The following is a 14,269-nucleotide window of genomic DNA, read 5'->3' on the forward strand; positions in this document are numbered from 1 at the left end:
TTAATGACATCGAGCCTTTAATGTGCACCTCTGCCATGACTCTGGCTGGTGATGTTAACCAAAATCCCCCTTGCCTAGCTTTTCCATTCTCTCCCTCTCTCTCTCCCTCTCTCTTCCTCTCTTTACCCTGGTGGTGGTCAAGCTGTCCACCGTAAATAATGTGGAATGTTCGGCCTTGGGTCTCTCTCTCTTCTCGGCCGGAGAAAGTGGAGAAAACTGAGAAAAAGAGGAGATTGTGGAAAAAGAGGAGTTTGGTCATGTTAGTTGCGTTTAGCTGTATAACTTATTTTTTCAGAGTTACTTTTATCCTGCAAGTTTGTAAAGCATTAAATGTTGTTAACCAAGACATTATACAATAGGAGAGCACATTCTGACACCAGCGAGTGCAGACGCCTTTTCACATACTGTCAAAGATCCCTAATTTTTGAACAGTGAATAGCTCTCATAGCTGGTGTATTATCTTCCCGAAACAGCCACCCCCCTGATTTCTGACTGGTTTCGAGTGTAGCACTGTGGGTCTCCACTATTCTGTCCCGTCGCCAAGGCAACGCTCTCCACCCTGGTCGACTGAGCTGACTTGTCCGAAGAGAAGTTTATATTGTCAACCACCCTCAGTTGTGAACGTCAATTGTTAATAACTGTGTTAAATTGAAGTAACAGTGGATAATATTGTGTAAACTCAGTTGTGTACATTGAGCCATACTTTCATTCACATACCAAGGTGTCATTATATTTTACTCAACTCGACACTGCGGTCGAGAGTGAGATAAAATAAATTAATATCTTTGCAGAAGAATCTGGCACCAAAGATGATTGTGTGAAGATTGTTTTATTTATGTAGTTTCTGTTATCAAATCTCCTGTGAGTAATCTAAAACCCGAACTGGGCCAGGTTATGAATTAACCTGTGACAAAAATGGAGGCACTGCCCGGATTGTAATTTTGAAGAGAAATTTTTGTATTACCTTCAAACTCTTTCAGATTTGTTGATAACCTTTTTAAAGCAGTTAATTAACTTTTTTTTTGCACCTTATGCTAATTGCACACACAGAATTGATTTGAAGGGTTAACTTTGATATATTTGTTCCTTGTTGTGATACTATGAGGTAACTGCAATTCATGTAACCCCAAGTTGACATAGCATATCTTTATGTTTAAGTGTGATCATTTCAATAATCACCCTTAATTTAAAGTCATTTGTGCAGTAGTGGCCTACTACTGACAGGTGTCAATTTCTATACATTGTTAACTTTATTTTAGTTGTTGTGAACACTTTATAGTTTTGACACAATTTTTCCATAATATTTGAATTTTGAAATTTTGGTGCTTTCTTGTTCAATTCTATTTGTTTTTGCTCTGCAATATTTTCGTTCCTGTCGATAAGCTAACAAAGATATTGCAATCATGTCCCAGCAAGAAGAGAAATCTGATTTCCAAGCTGCCCTGGCTAAGCTACTTGGAGAACATGGAAAAACCCTTGCCGATTTGTCTTTAGATCCCCCTGTATCCTCCCAGTCAAACCCAGAGGTGACCATACCAAAAGCTGTCCAAGAAACCATAGTCAAACACGTCGTGACGTCATCTTCCATCCAGCGAAGGAGACTCAGACTCTTCTCTGGACGTTCCCCTGTGCCAAGTGGGGAGTTTGATTTCGAAAGCTGGCGGCGTCCTGCCCAACAGCTCGTGGAGGATAGAGATCTGTCAGACTCCGAAAAGTACAACAGGATTGCTGAATCGCTACTCCCACCTGCCAGTGACATCATTTGGGCACTGGGGAAGGATGTTACAGCAGCCGAGTGTCTTGAAGGTCTTGAGAAGGCATACGGGTCGACGACTGATGGGGATGAACTCTATTTGAAATTTAGCGAGTGCTACCAGCAGGAGCATGAAGCGGCAGCTGAATACCTCCTTCGTCTGCAAAGTCACCTCTCACGAGCCCTTGATGCCGGCGGAGTTGCCAAAGAACGAGGAGATAATGTTAGAGTGCAACAGTTTTTGAGAGGTTGCCTTTACAATGATCCTCTTCTGGTGGCACTCGACCTCAAACGGCGATCTACACCCCCCACTTTCGTTGCCCTTCTCCAGGAGGTTAGACAGGAGGAGCAGAAGCAGCTTGACAAGGCGGAGCGCCGGAAGGGAGGACACATGGGCAAGAAAAAGGCTTTTTCGGCTGAACAAATTGCAGCCTCCCCTTCTGATGAACGCATTGCTGAGCTTCAGAAGCAAGTCATGTCACTCCAACAACAGCTGGCAGCAACTACCAACTCATTTCCAAGGGGCCCCCCACGCAATCAAAGAAGAAGGCGGACAATGTTTTGTTACAACTGTGGCGAGGATGGGCACCGAATGGAACAGTGCGAGGGAGAGACGAATGCCGCCCTTGTGCAATCCAAGATGGTGTCGCGAACCCAGTCCACGGGAAACGACGGCGGCCACCAGTAGTGGGACAACAGGTGGCCAGAAGGAGAAGAAGACGTCCCACAGGGCGAGTCAAGACAGTCCAAGATCAATCTCATCAATCTCCCACTAAAGTGGGATCCCAAATTCTGCCTTCCTCACTTGTGGGTGATCAACCCATAGTCACGGTGGAGGTTGATGGGATTTCTTGTGAGTGTCTGATGGATACCGGCTCTCAGGTAACCTGTGTGTCTGAGGTGTTTTACCATAAACATCTAAAACATCGCCCCCTGGAGCCTCTCGACAACTTGCTTGTGGTTGGTGCAGGTGGTACCAAAATACCCTACATAGGATACATTGAAATCCACTTGTACTTCCCAGCAGACAAAGCCGGTGTTGAGGTGGAGACAACCACCTTAGCACTGGTAACCCCTACAAGAGACGGCAGTGAGAAAGCACCCCTCCTCATGGGCACCAATACCAATGTAGTGCGAAGGATGCTTGAAGGCTGCAAGCAGAAGATGGGAGAAAATTTCCTACAGACCATGAAGGTGAATAACGCCCTCACTTCAGCATTTCACCAGCTGGATGCAACATCCAATGATGTTCCGGATATTCAGCCACCTGCAGTACGACTCCCCAACAAGGTGAGTGTTCACATGAAGGCTGGCGAGACCAAAGTGGTTACAGGTGTTGTCGAAACCCCTCTCCAATCCTCCGCAACCGTCATGATTGAAGAAGGAGAAGGATGTTTTCCACCAGCTGGATTGCTGATCAGAAGGAGCGTGATTACTTTGCCTCAAGATCCCAACAGTGACGTGGATGTAATCGTCACCAATACATCTCAGCATGACATTGAAATTCCAGGAGGATCGATTATCGCTACGGTTCATACTGCTGAAGTTCTAATAGACCAATTAGAAACTAGTGCTCCCCAAGAACCCCAGCCTTTTTCTCCTCCAGTAGGATGTGATGCTACTGAGATTGGCGAAGCTGACCAACAACGCTTAGCCAAGCTGCTCCAGTCCTATCAAGATGTGTTCTCCAGAGACGACCTGGATATTGGCCGCACATCAGCAGTCAAACATCAAATCCGCCTGACAGATGATGCTCCATTTCGTGAGAGTTCCAGGCGTATTCCTCCTGCGGATTATGCAGATACTCGTCGCCATTTACAAGAGCTCAAGGACAAAGGGATCATCCGTGATTCGCAAAGCTCATTTGCATCACCAATTGTCCTCGTTAGAAAAAAGAATGGCGACTTGAGGCTCTGTATAGATTACAGGAAGTTGAACAGCAGGACAGTACGGGATCAATACAACATACCAAAGATAGAAGATACCCTCCACACCCTATCTGGAGCAGTCTGGTTCTCAACACTGGACCTTAAATCTGGATATTACCAAGTGGAAATGGCGGAAGAGGACAAAGCAAAGACAGCCTTCTGGTGCCCTCTTGGCTTTTACGAGTTTAACAGGATGCCCCAAGGAATAACGAATGCCCCAGCCACATTCCAGCGTTTGATGGAAAAATGCATGGGAGACATGGCTATGACAGATGTGCTGGTGTATCTTGACGACTTGTTGGTCTTCTCCGCCACATTTGACGAGCACCTCACCCGCCTCGAAAAGGTCTTCACCAGGCTTAGAGAATTCGGCCTCAAACTCAACTCGGAGAAGTGCTGTTTCGCTCAAACCTCAGTTAAATGTCTAGGACACGTGATCTCCAAGGAGGGAGTGAGCACCAGCCCTGACAAGGTGTCTGCCGTCCAGCAGTGGCCAACTCCTGCAACAGCTAGAGAGTTGAAGTCCTTTTTGGGCTTCACTGGATACTATCGGCGTTTCGTTCCCGAATATAGCCGAATTGCAAAACCACTCCACGACTTGATGAAAGACTACGACCCTATCAGAAGGAGGGGGAGGAAGCCAACAAAGGCACCACTAGCCATGAGGCCCAAACCAACAACGCCCTTTGGTGAGAACTGGAACTCACAATGCCAGAGTGCTTTCAGCAAACTGAAGGAAATGCTCACCTCAGCCCCCATCCTTGCTTTTGCAGATTATGCTGCACCCTTTATCCTTCATACGGATGCAAGCACGAGTGGGCTAGGTGCTGCGCTCTATCAGCAAGTGGATGGGAAGGAGCGGCCTATAGCCTACGCCAGCAGGGGACTCTCCAAGAGTGAGGCCAACTACCCGGCTCACAAGCTAGAATTTCTGGCTGTGAAGTGGGCTGTCACTGAGAAGTTCATAGACTATCTCCATGGTGCCACATTCACCGTAGTGACAGATAACAACCCTCTCACCTACGTTCTTTCATCGGCAAAGCTTGATGCGACAAGCCATCGTTGGTTGGCAGCTCTGGCTAACTTTGACTTCACACTCAAGTATAGGCCTGGCAAGACGAACGCAGATGCAGATGCCTTATCCAGAATACCCCAAGCTTCTCTCGGGGATGACGAGGAATTCATGAGCACACAAGAGAAGATCTTCAGACTCCAAGAACGCCTCAGAGACCCTAGTGATGGTATCTGTTCACAAAAGGCATTCCGAGCAGTCTGTCAGAGTCATGAATTCAGCATTTCTGGCCAGGACACTGAGGGTGAAGATGCAGAGAATGATGGTGGAGGGTGTGCCCTAGTGGATGTCATTACTGATTCAGAAGGGGCCATTCCTGATGACTTTGCCTCAGGCGGTTTAGGAGAAACTGCATTGCCAAGCTTAAGTCCTGCAGACTGGAGAAGGCTGCAGCTAGAAGATGACCCCATCCGCCAAGTTATCGAGTTCATAGAGAGTGGCACTCCTCTAACAACGAAGATGAGATCAGAGATGGCAGAGGAAGCCAGAGTGATCCTGCGGCATCGTGAAAACCTCCAAATGGACGACGGTGTATTATACAAGGTGAGCGCCGCTCCTCGAGGCAACCGGGCAAGACAACTCGTTCTACCAAGTAGCCATCGAGCAGAAGCGTTTCGCCTTCTCCATGATGACGTTGGCCACCTGGGACAAGAGAGGACCTTCGACCTCCTTAGATCCAGGTTCTACTGGCCGCGTATGGATGCAGAAGTAGAGCACAGATGTCGTATTTGCGAGAGGTGTGTGCAACGGAAGCAGAGAGCCCAGAGAGCAGCACCCCTAGTTAATATTACAACGACTGCCCCCATGGAACTAGTATGCATGGATTTCCTGTCCTTGGAGCCAGACAACAAGAATACTTCCAACATACTAGTCATAACTGATCATTTCACCCGTTATGCGCAAGCATATCCAACCAAAGATCAGACGGCCAAGACTGTTGCAAGAGTGCTGTGGGAACAATTTTTCATCCATTACGGGTTTCCTGAGAGGCTGCACTCCGACCAGGGGAGAGATTTTGAAGCCAGCCTTATTTCGGAGCTGTGCCAACTGGCTGGCATCCGTAAATCCAGGACGACTCCCTACCATCCTCAGGGGAATGGCCAAGTAGAAAGGTTCAACCAGACCCTTATCAACATGCTTGGCACCCTTGAGGACGACAAGAAGCAGCAGTGGCGGCTCTACGTTAGACCCCTGGTGCACGCGTACAATTGCACGAGACACACCTCTACGGGAGCATCACCCTACATGCTCATGTTTGGGAGAGAGCCCCGTCTACCCATTGATGTGCAGTTTGGCATCACCACGCCGCAAGCCTCCGCCAAGTCCCATCACAAGTACATCCAAGACCTGCGCCGCCGCTTAAACCAAGCCCATAAGCTTGCTGCTACCCAAGCCCAGAAGAATGCGGCCTACCAAAAGAAGCGTCATGACGTGTCTGTTCGGGACCATGCCCTGGCTGTTGGAGATAGAGTATTGGTGAAGAACGTTGGCCTCAAGGGCAAACACAAACTGGCAGACCGGTGGAGAAGTAAACAATATCGCGTCATTCGGCGAATCAGTGCTGACATGCCTGTTTACGTCGTTAAGCCGATGGACGATGATGGCCCTGAACGTACACTCCATCGAAACCTTCTCCTCCCATGTGGTTTCCTTCCATCTGAACCAGACATCCCTGTCACACCCCCAAGACCAGCACCGACACCACGGCCCAGGACATCCAAGCGACTAGCTGCTAAGAACCCTCAGCCATCTCGTGTCCCTGATAATTCATCTACCGACTCGGACATTGTATCGGACATTGTAGTACATGATACTTTGGACCCTGTTGTCATTAAAACTCGTCCAACCCCGGCTCCCCGCCGACGTCTATCCATTAGTAAACCAGACCAGCCCACTCCCATCTTGAATCCTCATGCCGAGGAATTCATACCTGAACAGAGGGAGCCTGAAGAAGAATTACCCGAAGTGACTGATATAGGCGAGGCAGAGGAAACCATTGAACATGAAGCTACGGATGACACATCGGAAGATGAGTCATTACCGTCAACCCAGTCCGATGTAGCGGAAGAACAACCCATACCTCCTAGACGGTCTTCAAGGCGTCGGGTTCCACCTGACCGACTTTGGTATGGCACTCTGGGGAGTAGGAAGGTCAAGCTCATTGAAGAGCAGTTGGCTTTGCAAAAGCAGAGTCTTGCCTTGCTTCATGCTTACTTACTTCCATAGCGTCATGTCGGGACGACATGATTCTAGGAGGGGAAAATGTCAGGTCCTGTTCCCTCGCTGTTGACAAATATGGCTCAGGAATATGGATTGACTTAATTCCTCTTGTTGATATTGAGTATATTGTAGGAATAGCATTAAACATTCTACCCCAACCTTTTTTTTAAAATGTTATACAAAATGCATTAATTGTGTGTACATACTTTTTGATCGCATGTTTATGTGCAGTTTCCCCGCACATTATTATTGTAGATGGAAGGAGAACCCCCTCCCCCTCTCCATCCTTATGAGTATAAAGCTTTCAACTCTCGTCAAGTATGTTACATCATTACCAAGAATGACCTCCAACCCTAAACGTTGGAATGTAAGGGTGAGGCTCAGCCTAGCAGCTGTTTCCATAAACCAGTGGTTTTGAAGAGATTGCTCTCACTCACTGAGAGCACATTCTGACACCAGCGAGTGCAGACGCCTTTTCACATACTGTCAAAGATCCCTAATTTTTGAACAGTGAATAGCTCTCATAGCTGGTGTATTATCTTCCCGAAACAGGTAAGCTTGAATTATCCTTGTTTCATTGGTAATGTTGCCCACTTTGTATTGGATTACCACCTTGTATAGGTTGTATACATTTCCAGATCACTACTGATCTTTCCAGTGATTAAGTAATGATTTCATGTGGGATATGTGTCTTACCACCTTTCAGAAGAATAATAATTACAAGTTAATCTGAAAGTAGGACTGTGACAAGTCATTTCAAGACGTGTAATTTGTCATTCTGACAAACCAATTTTAATGTATATAGCATTTGCAGATTCGCAAGTTTATAACATTGTATTTCATAATTAATGATCTACAGCAGTTATACAATTGCAGTTGTTTTAAATAGCCAGATACATATGTAACCCCGGTGATGGCTATTTAATTGTTGAGGTAGTTTATGGTGAACAGTGACACAAGGAATGATCACTTACTCTATAGTGTAAATTGTTACATTGTACTATTTGTAGGACAACAGAAGAGAAATTAAACATGGACTGTTAAATGATGCGGTAGTGCATGTTAATATACCATATATCAGTTGATGTATGTCAAGTACGATGATATCATAAAGTTATGCCTATCGGAGAATGTTGTAAAAGCCAAGCGCTGTAGATTGTGACAGTTTGAAGTGTGAATGCTCAGGCTGCCCTTTAATGACATCGAGCCTTTAATGTGCACCTCTGCCATGACTCTGGCTGGTGATGTTAACCAAAATCCCCCTTGCCTAGCTTTTCCATTCTCTCCCTCTCTCTCTCCCTCTCTCTTCCTCTCTTTACCCTGGTGGTGGTCAAGCTGTCCACCGTAAATAATGTGGAATGTTCGGCCTTGGGTCTCTCTCTCTTCTCGGCCGGAGAAAGTGGAGAAAACTGAGAAAAAGAGGAGATTGTGGAAAAAGAGGAGTTTGGTCATGTTAGTTGCGTTTAGCTGTATAACTTATTTTTTCAGAGTTACTTTTATCCTGCAAGTTTGTAAAGCATTAAATGTTGTTAACCAAGACATTATACAATAGGAGAGCACATTCTGACACCAGCGAGTGCAGACGCCTTTTCACATACTGTCAAAGATCCCTAATTTTTGAACAGTGAATAGCTCTCATAGCTGGTGTATTATCTTCCCGAAACAGCCACCCCCCTGATTTCTGACTGGTTTCGAGTGTGGGTCTCCACTATTCTGTCCCGTCGCCAAGGCAACGCTCTCCACCCTGGTCGACTGAGCTGACTTGTCCGAAGAGAAGTTTATATTGTCAACCACCCTCAGTTGTGAACGTCAATTGTTAATAACTGTGTTAAATTGAAGTAACAGTGGATAATATTGTGTAAACTCAGTTGTGTACATTGAGCCATACTTTCATTCACATACCAAGGTGTCATTATATTTTACTCAACTCGACACTGCGGTCGAGAGTGAGATAAAATAAATTAATATCTTTGCAGAAGAATCTGGCACCAAAGATGATTGTGTGAAGATTGTTTTATTTATGTAGTTTCTGTTATCAAATCTCCTGTGAGTAATCTAAAACCCGAACTGGGCCAGGTTATGAATTAACCTGTGACATATATCTCTCACGTATACGTGTACAACCAGAATGATTTAATATACATATATCATCTTTATCTTTTTATGCATTATACTGTACCATTGTATTATTTGGATTTGCAGTCTTGAACAACTCAATGATCAATCAGCGGTATCCGCACGAAAATAGATGACCTGAGCTTGGAGTTGTGTATAGTTTCTATCGCATCGTACGAGAAAAGATAAAGATATGTATAGGCCCTATTTTGCGATTCAATTATTTAACCAAATTTCCTCACTGTTATCCCTTTTTCTACTAAATGGACATTTATTATAGATCCAAATGCGATAATAAAAGACGATACTTCTTAAAAACGCAACTTGGACCCATAGCAGGCAATACAATGATGTGAAATGAGCGTTTGGAAGTGCATAACACAATGATGTACATGTATTACTCGTATGAAAGTAAGTGTATACTTAACCCCTCCCCCCCCCCCTCCCACACACACACACACACAGAGACACATCGGAGTTTAACTCACATGATTTCATCGAAAGTTTTATAGTCAATTGAAAGCAAAGTACCGAGTGTCATAAAATAACGACTATGAGGGGGAGGGTCGTAAAATACACTGGCAGTAGTGAACAATATTATGTGGCAAACTGGCGAAGTAGAATAATAAATTCAATATGTCATCATGCATTCTCATCCGATAATTATCATTCTTTCATTAACTCAGTCATGCGCTGACTAGTTCAGGGCGGGCGATACGTTTTTAAAGAGTGAAGGGCCCAGTTTAGATTTCTGGTGCCACTTCCGGGTTTAATCAGCTGACAAGAAAAAAAAAAAGGCTTAACCGCATTTTTCTGGTGCCACTTTCGGGGTGAAAAAAAAAATGGGGGCCCAAGATGTAAGACCCTATATTCCTATTATGCAATTATGTATCATGCAAGAACAAAACAAAACAAAAAAGCAGGGCCTGTAGTAACTACACACGCACATCCTAATCCGTTCTTTTATGCGCTAGCTCTTCTAGTACTTTGTTAGTCATGATAGTAGATTCTTTTAAGTTGTTTTCTGCACGTCCGGAAAATAGGGAGAATTATGCTGGTCTTTCATCATTTATCATGTAAATTTGTCAAGACTGAAAACTGGTGATCCGTTCAAATCGTGATCGGGGCAATTAGCCATGCAGTATCTGAGATGTTCACCAGAGAACAGATACATGTATTCGCACCTGGCATCTTGCGAACAATAAGCTAATACGTGTTCAGCTCATACACGATGAGTATTATGCACAAAATCTCACTAATTCTAGGCCTAAGCTTTGATTTCAGTCTAAATTCTATACTTAGTCATAATATCCTTAATCATGATATACTTAATCATGACATGTCGTTATAATAAACAAAGGACACAACTGAAGGGCGTGTTACAAAAGCTATAAGTATGAGCCTACAACTTATCGAAATCTGATGGGAGAAGTATAGAATATCGTCTAAGGATAAGTGAGCTACTGCTCAATGAATACAGTCATGTGCATTGGCATTTAAAAAAAAGACAAGGAAATTTAGAAGTTACGCGGTGCGTAAAATATGTCCCCGCCGGAAGTAGCATTTTGTAGCAAAATGTACAATGCAGGTCAAAAATCAAGGTCAAAGGTCAAAGAAGTCAAAGGTCAAAATTCTGCGTAGAAGTTTTGAAGCCCTCACCTAGTGCCATCACTTAAAGCAAACGGAATCGAAATCGGGTTAGAAATGGCAAAGGAGTAGCATTTTGTAGCAAAATGTACAATATAGGTCAAAGGTAAGGTCAAAGTTCAAAACTGAAATTCTGTGTAGAAGTTTCAAAGCTCCCATATAGTGCTATCATAGAAGCAAACAGAATCAAAATTGGCTCGTAAATGACAGAGAAGTAGCAAATTGAACATTTTGATCACATACGGACGCACACACATACACACACACATAAACACGGACGCACACACACACACACACACACACACACACACACGGACACACACACGTACGGAGCCCGTTTCATAGTCCCCTGCTCGAACTCGTTCGGCGGGGACAAAAAAAAAGACTACCATGGAGACAGCACGTATATGGTCAAATTTTACATGGTGAACTTTAAAGGGGATGGCTAGTAACCGATCAGTGGGAATCAGTGGGAATGCTGAGGGATGATTGTTCCAATCTTTCATGGGATTCATTTAAGAGTACATTATGTATCTACTGTTGTGTGAAAATTATTTGCATCAGAGCGGTCTGATATTCAAGTAATGAGCAGATTAATGTCCCGTCACTGACCAGGCATGCTAACCTGGAAACATTAAACTGCACATTACTTGAATATGAGACCATTCTGAAGCAAATAATTTTCACACAACAATAGATATTGTACTCTTAAATGAATCCCACAAGGATTGGAACCATCAACCTCCAGCATTCCCACTGATTCTCACTGATCAGTTACTAGCCATCCCCTTTAATCGATTTTTTTTTTTTTTTTTTTACAATGATGACGCCATTTTGTTGAAAAGCTGTCAGAGTGACTTCGATGGGGGATGGATTCAGCTACAACATACTGAAAGTTAGTCGAAAATCAGTGAAGAATGTGAGATATGCTTTAAAAGATTGACATTTGATGACGCCATTCCGTAAGATTGTCAAATTTTAGGTTAACTTCAATTAATGATTTCATTGATGACGCCATCATATAAAAAAAGCCCATAATAAATAACTTCGACAGAATGATAATCAATCAAATCTAAACATACTGAAGTCTGGTTGAAAATAAGTCAAGAATGAGTGGAATAAACACAGATAAGTTTGACATTAAACAGTCCAAGCAAGTACCCTGTGAGGGATAAACCTGAAATACCCTCTCAGGGCTATTCAGCGGCTCAACGAAGCGTTGCGATCGTTATCTCTGTTCTCATTGCCGGTCGTTCCGATTTATGACTGGAAATTCTGCGGATTTTGCTGGCTCGTGCGAGCGCTGCACGCTCGCCGTGAGCTGGGTGGCCTTGTACACCCACATGCAGGCCGGACAAGTCGCAGCGTCACGTACCAGCGTCACGTACCAGCCGGGGAGATACCAAGGAGGTACTAGGCTCGCCTAGTACCTCCTTGGAGATACCACACACAGTCTTCACATCCACCAAGTATAGTAACCCGCGCTAAGATGGGTTTAACAATTTGCACAAATCGAAAACTACACTAAGTGCACATAGTCGCTGCAGGATGATAACAAATAATAAAATAAAGATAAAAATAAACAAAATACATCGTCCCCCACACTCACGTACGCACACAAGCACAAGCACCCACAGCAAAAGCAACAAGGGTGTCAACAACATCAAAAGCAAAAACAAAACAAAAACTGGCATCATTCAGAACGTGTTGAATTCGGAGTATCAAGATACAGTTGTGACTTATATCTTGAGAAGAACGTATAACCATTTTTTCTTTTCAAATCATGTTCATGATGTATCAATTATTAAATCTGTATTTAATAGTCACATCCAGTATCAAACCGTATCACTCTGTGACTGAGAAAACAGCCATCTGCAGTATCTATGATATAAGAGTAAGAACATCTTCTATAGACGATCAAACGCAATTTCAAAACCCAGTTTTGGCAACTGAATGGATTTCGTTCTCCTACCTTCCCGTGGCCGGTACACTTGCCGAACTGTAAAGACGATGGTATCACACATCTCCTCAACTGGAACTACAGCTGTATTTTCAGTTATGATTCTATCACAGTCCCAAGTAGATATAACACAAAACGCCATCTTAGTCTCCAAAAAATGTTATCGATGCAGTCATGGCAACGTATATTCCATACCATCAGGGAGGTGGAAAGAGAATTGAATAATTATGCCTAGTTAGTGCACAGGGATAAACTGTACCGTGCTAATGGTCTCAGTGGCAGCTGACTGGAATCCAGGAAACCCGACTACGGAATTAAGATAAAAACACAAAAACAACATCACTCCCCCACCCCCACCGAAGAACCCTGGATGGTATGTGTATGTGTTTCACAGTGATTTTCCACAGCAGACACTCTGCCGAGCGAGACTGCCTTTTCAATGTCACAGCACTTTCCCAAGATCAACGCAGGGACGTGATCAATGCACATTTGATTTTTCTGATAAACTGCGTTGATACCATCTTTTAATGTCTCCTGAAGATCATACTATAAAGATGTAAGCATCGATTTCATCCTACATAATGTATTTCCAAAATTTACAGTTGTGATTACATGTACATTATATCAAATGTGAGATGAGTGAGGTTCCTTCGTACAGCAGGCCCAAAACCACTTTTTCGGCACAATTGGACAATCACAAAACGGGAAAATTAAAGTTGTTAGAACAGGTTTCATTTTTATACCAATCCACGAGACAAATATTCAATTTTGTAGTTTAAAAATATGAACACATAATTTTGCTTTATTTTTGTGGTGTGATAATTTCTTTCATGAGGCGTAAATTTCATCATGTAACATACGTTACCAATGTCATTCTATTTCAAATGCTTTAAGATTGGTGACTACAGTCTATGATTGAGATAATTATATAACTATATAACAATAATCACATTTGTGGCACAGACACTATGGGGCCAGGTATGCCAAGAAAATTGAACGGAAAGGAAGATATGCAATCGGCGCCACAAAAAACATAACGACAACAATAACAACACAAAACACAGAAATAACAGAACTTGAGGAAATGCACTCAGACAGATACTAGACAACGAAGAACGAGGAAAGAGGAGCAGGGAAGAATAGAGAAGGAAAAGGAGAGGGATGGAAAAGGTCTATGGACACACTATACAAAATCTCAAGGACAAGTGAAACATGACGGGTTTTTTCATTAGACAAAATTAACTGGTATGTTTAGAAAGCAAATACTTTTTTTAAGTTTATACTTAAATGTAATTAACTTCACAGATTCTTTTAAATCATTATCCAAGCTATTCCAAAATCTGGGTCCGGCGTAAACAAATGTATTTTGAGTGTGTACAGTTCTCACTAAGGGAAGATGAAATTCTTTAGATTGTCTCGTGGGATAATTATGTACGTGGCTGTTACGGTGCAATAAAGAATACAATATTTTGGGTAAATGGATGCAGTTATAATTAAACATGAATTGACCAAGTTGAAACAAATACAACTCTTTTATTTCTACCCCATAACACAACAGTGAGACAGGCTCCCAA

General features: G+C 43.4%; 1 protein-coding gene across 1 annotated transcript; it reads left to right on the forward strand.

Moving 5' to 3' along the window:
• The first annotated feature begins 1,212 nt into the window (after nucleotides 1-1,212).
• Nucleotides 1,213-2,441, forward strand: LOC139713395 (paraneoplastic antigen Ma3 homolog). Its single transcript, XM_071625130.1, has one exon. It carries the CDS (start codon nucleotides 1,404-1,406, stop codon nucleotides 2,439-2,441), a length of 1,038 nt encoding a protein of 345 aa, XP_071481231.1. The 5' UTR covers nucleotides 1,213-1,403.
• The last annotated feature ends 11,828 nt before the right edge of the window (nucleotides 2,442-14,269 follow it).

This window comes from Diadema antillarum, unplaced genomic scaffold (assembly GCF_040938485.1).
Source record: "Diadema antillarum isolate AM-2024a unplaced genomic scaffold, OU_Dant_1.0 seq00001957_RagTag, whole genome shotgun sequence".
In the NCBI taxonomy this organism is placed as follows: domain Eukaryota; kingdom Metazoa; phylum Echinodermata; class Echinoidea; order Diadematoida; family Diadematidae; genus Diadema; species Diadema antillarum.

Bases quoted from the DNA above. Each gene is read 5' to 3' on its own strand.
- LOC139713395 (XM_071625130.1), top strand. From the start codon at position 1,404: ATGTCCCAGCAAGAAGAGAAATCTGATTTCCAAGCTGCCCTGGCTAAG.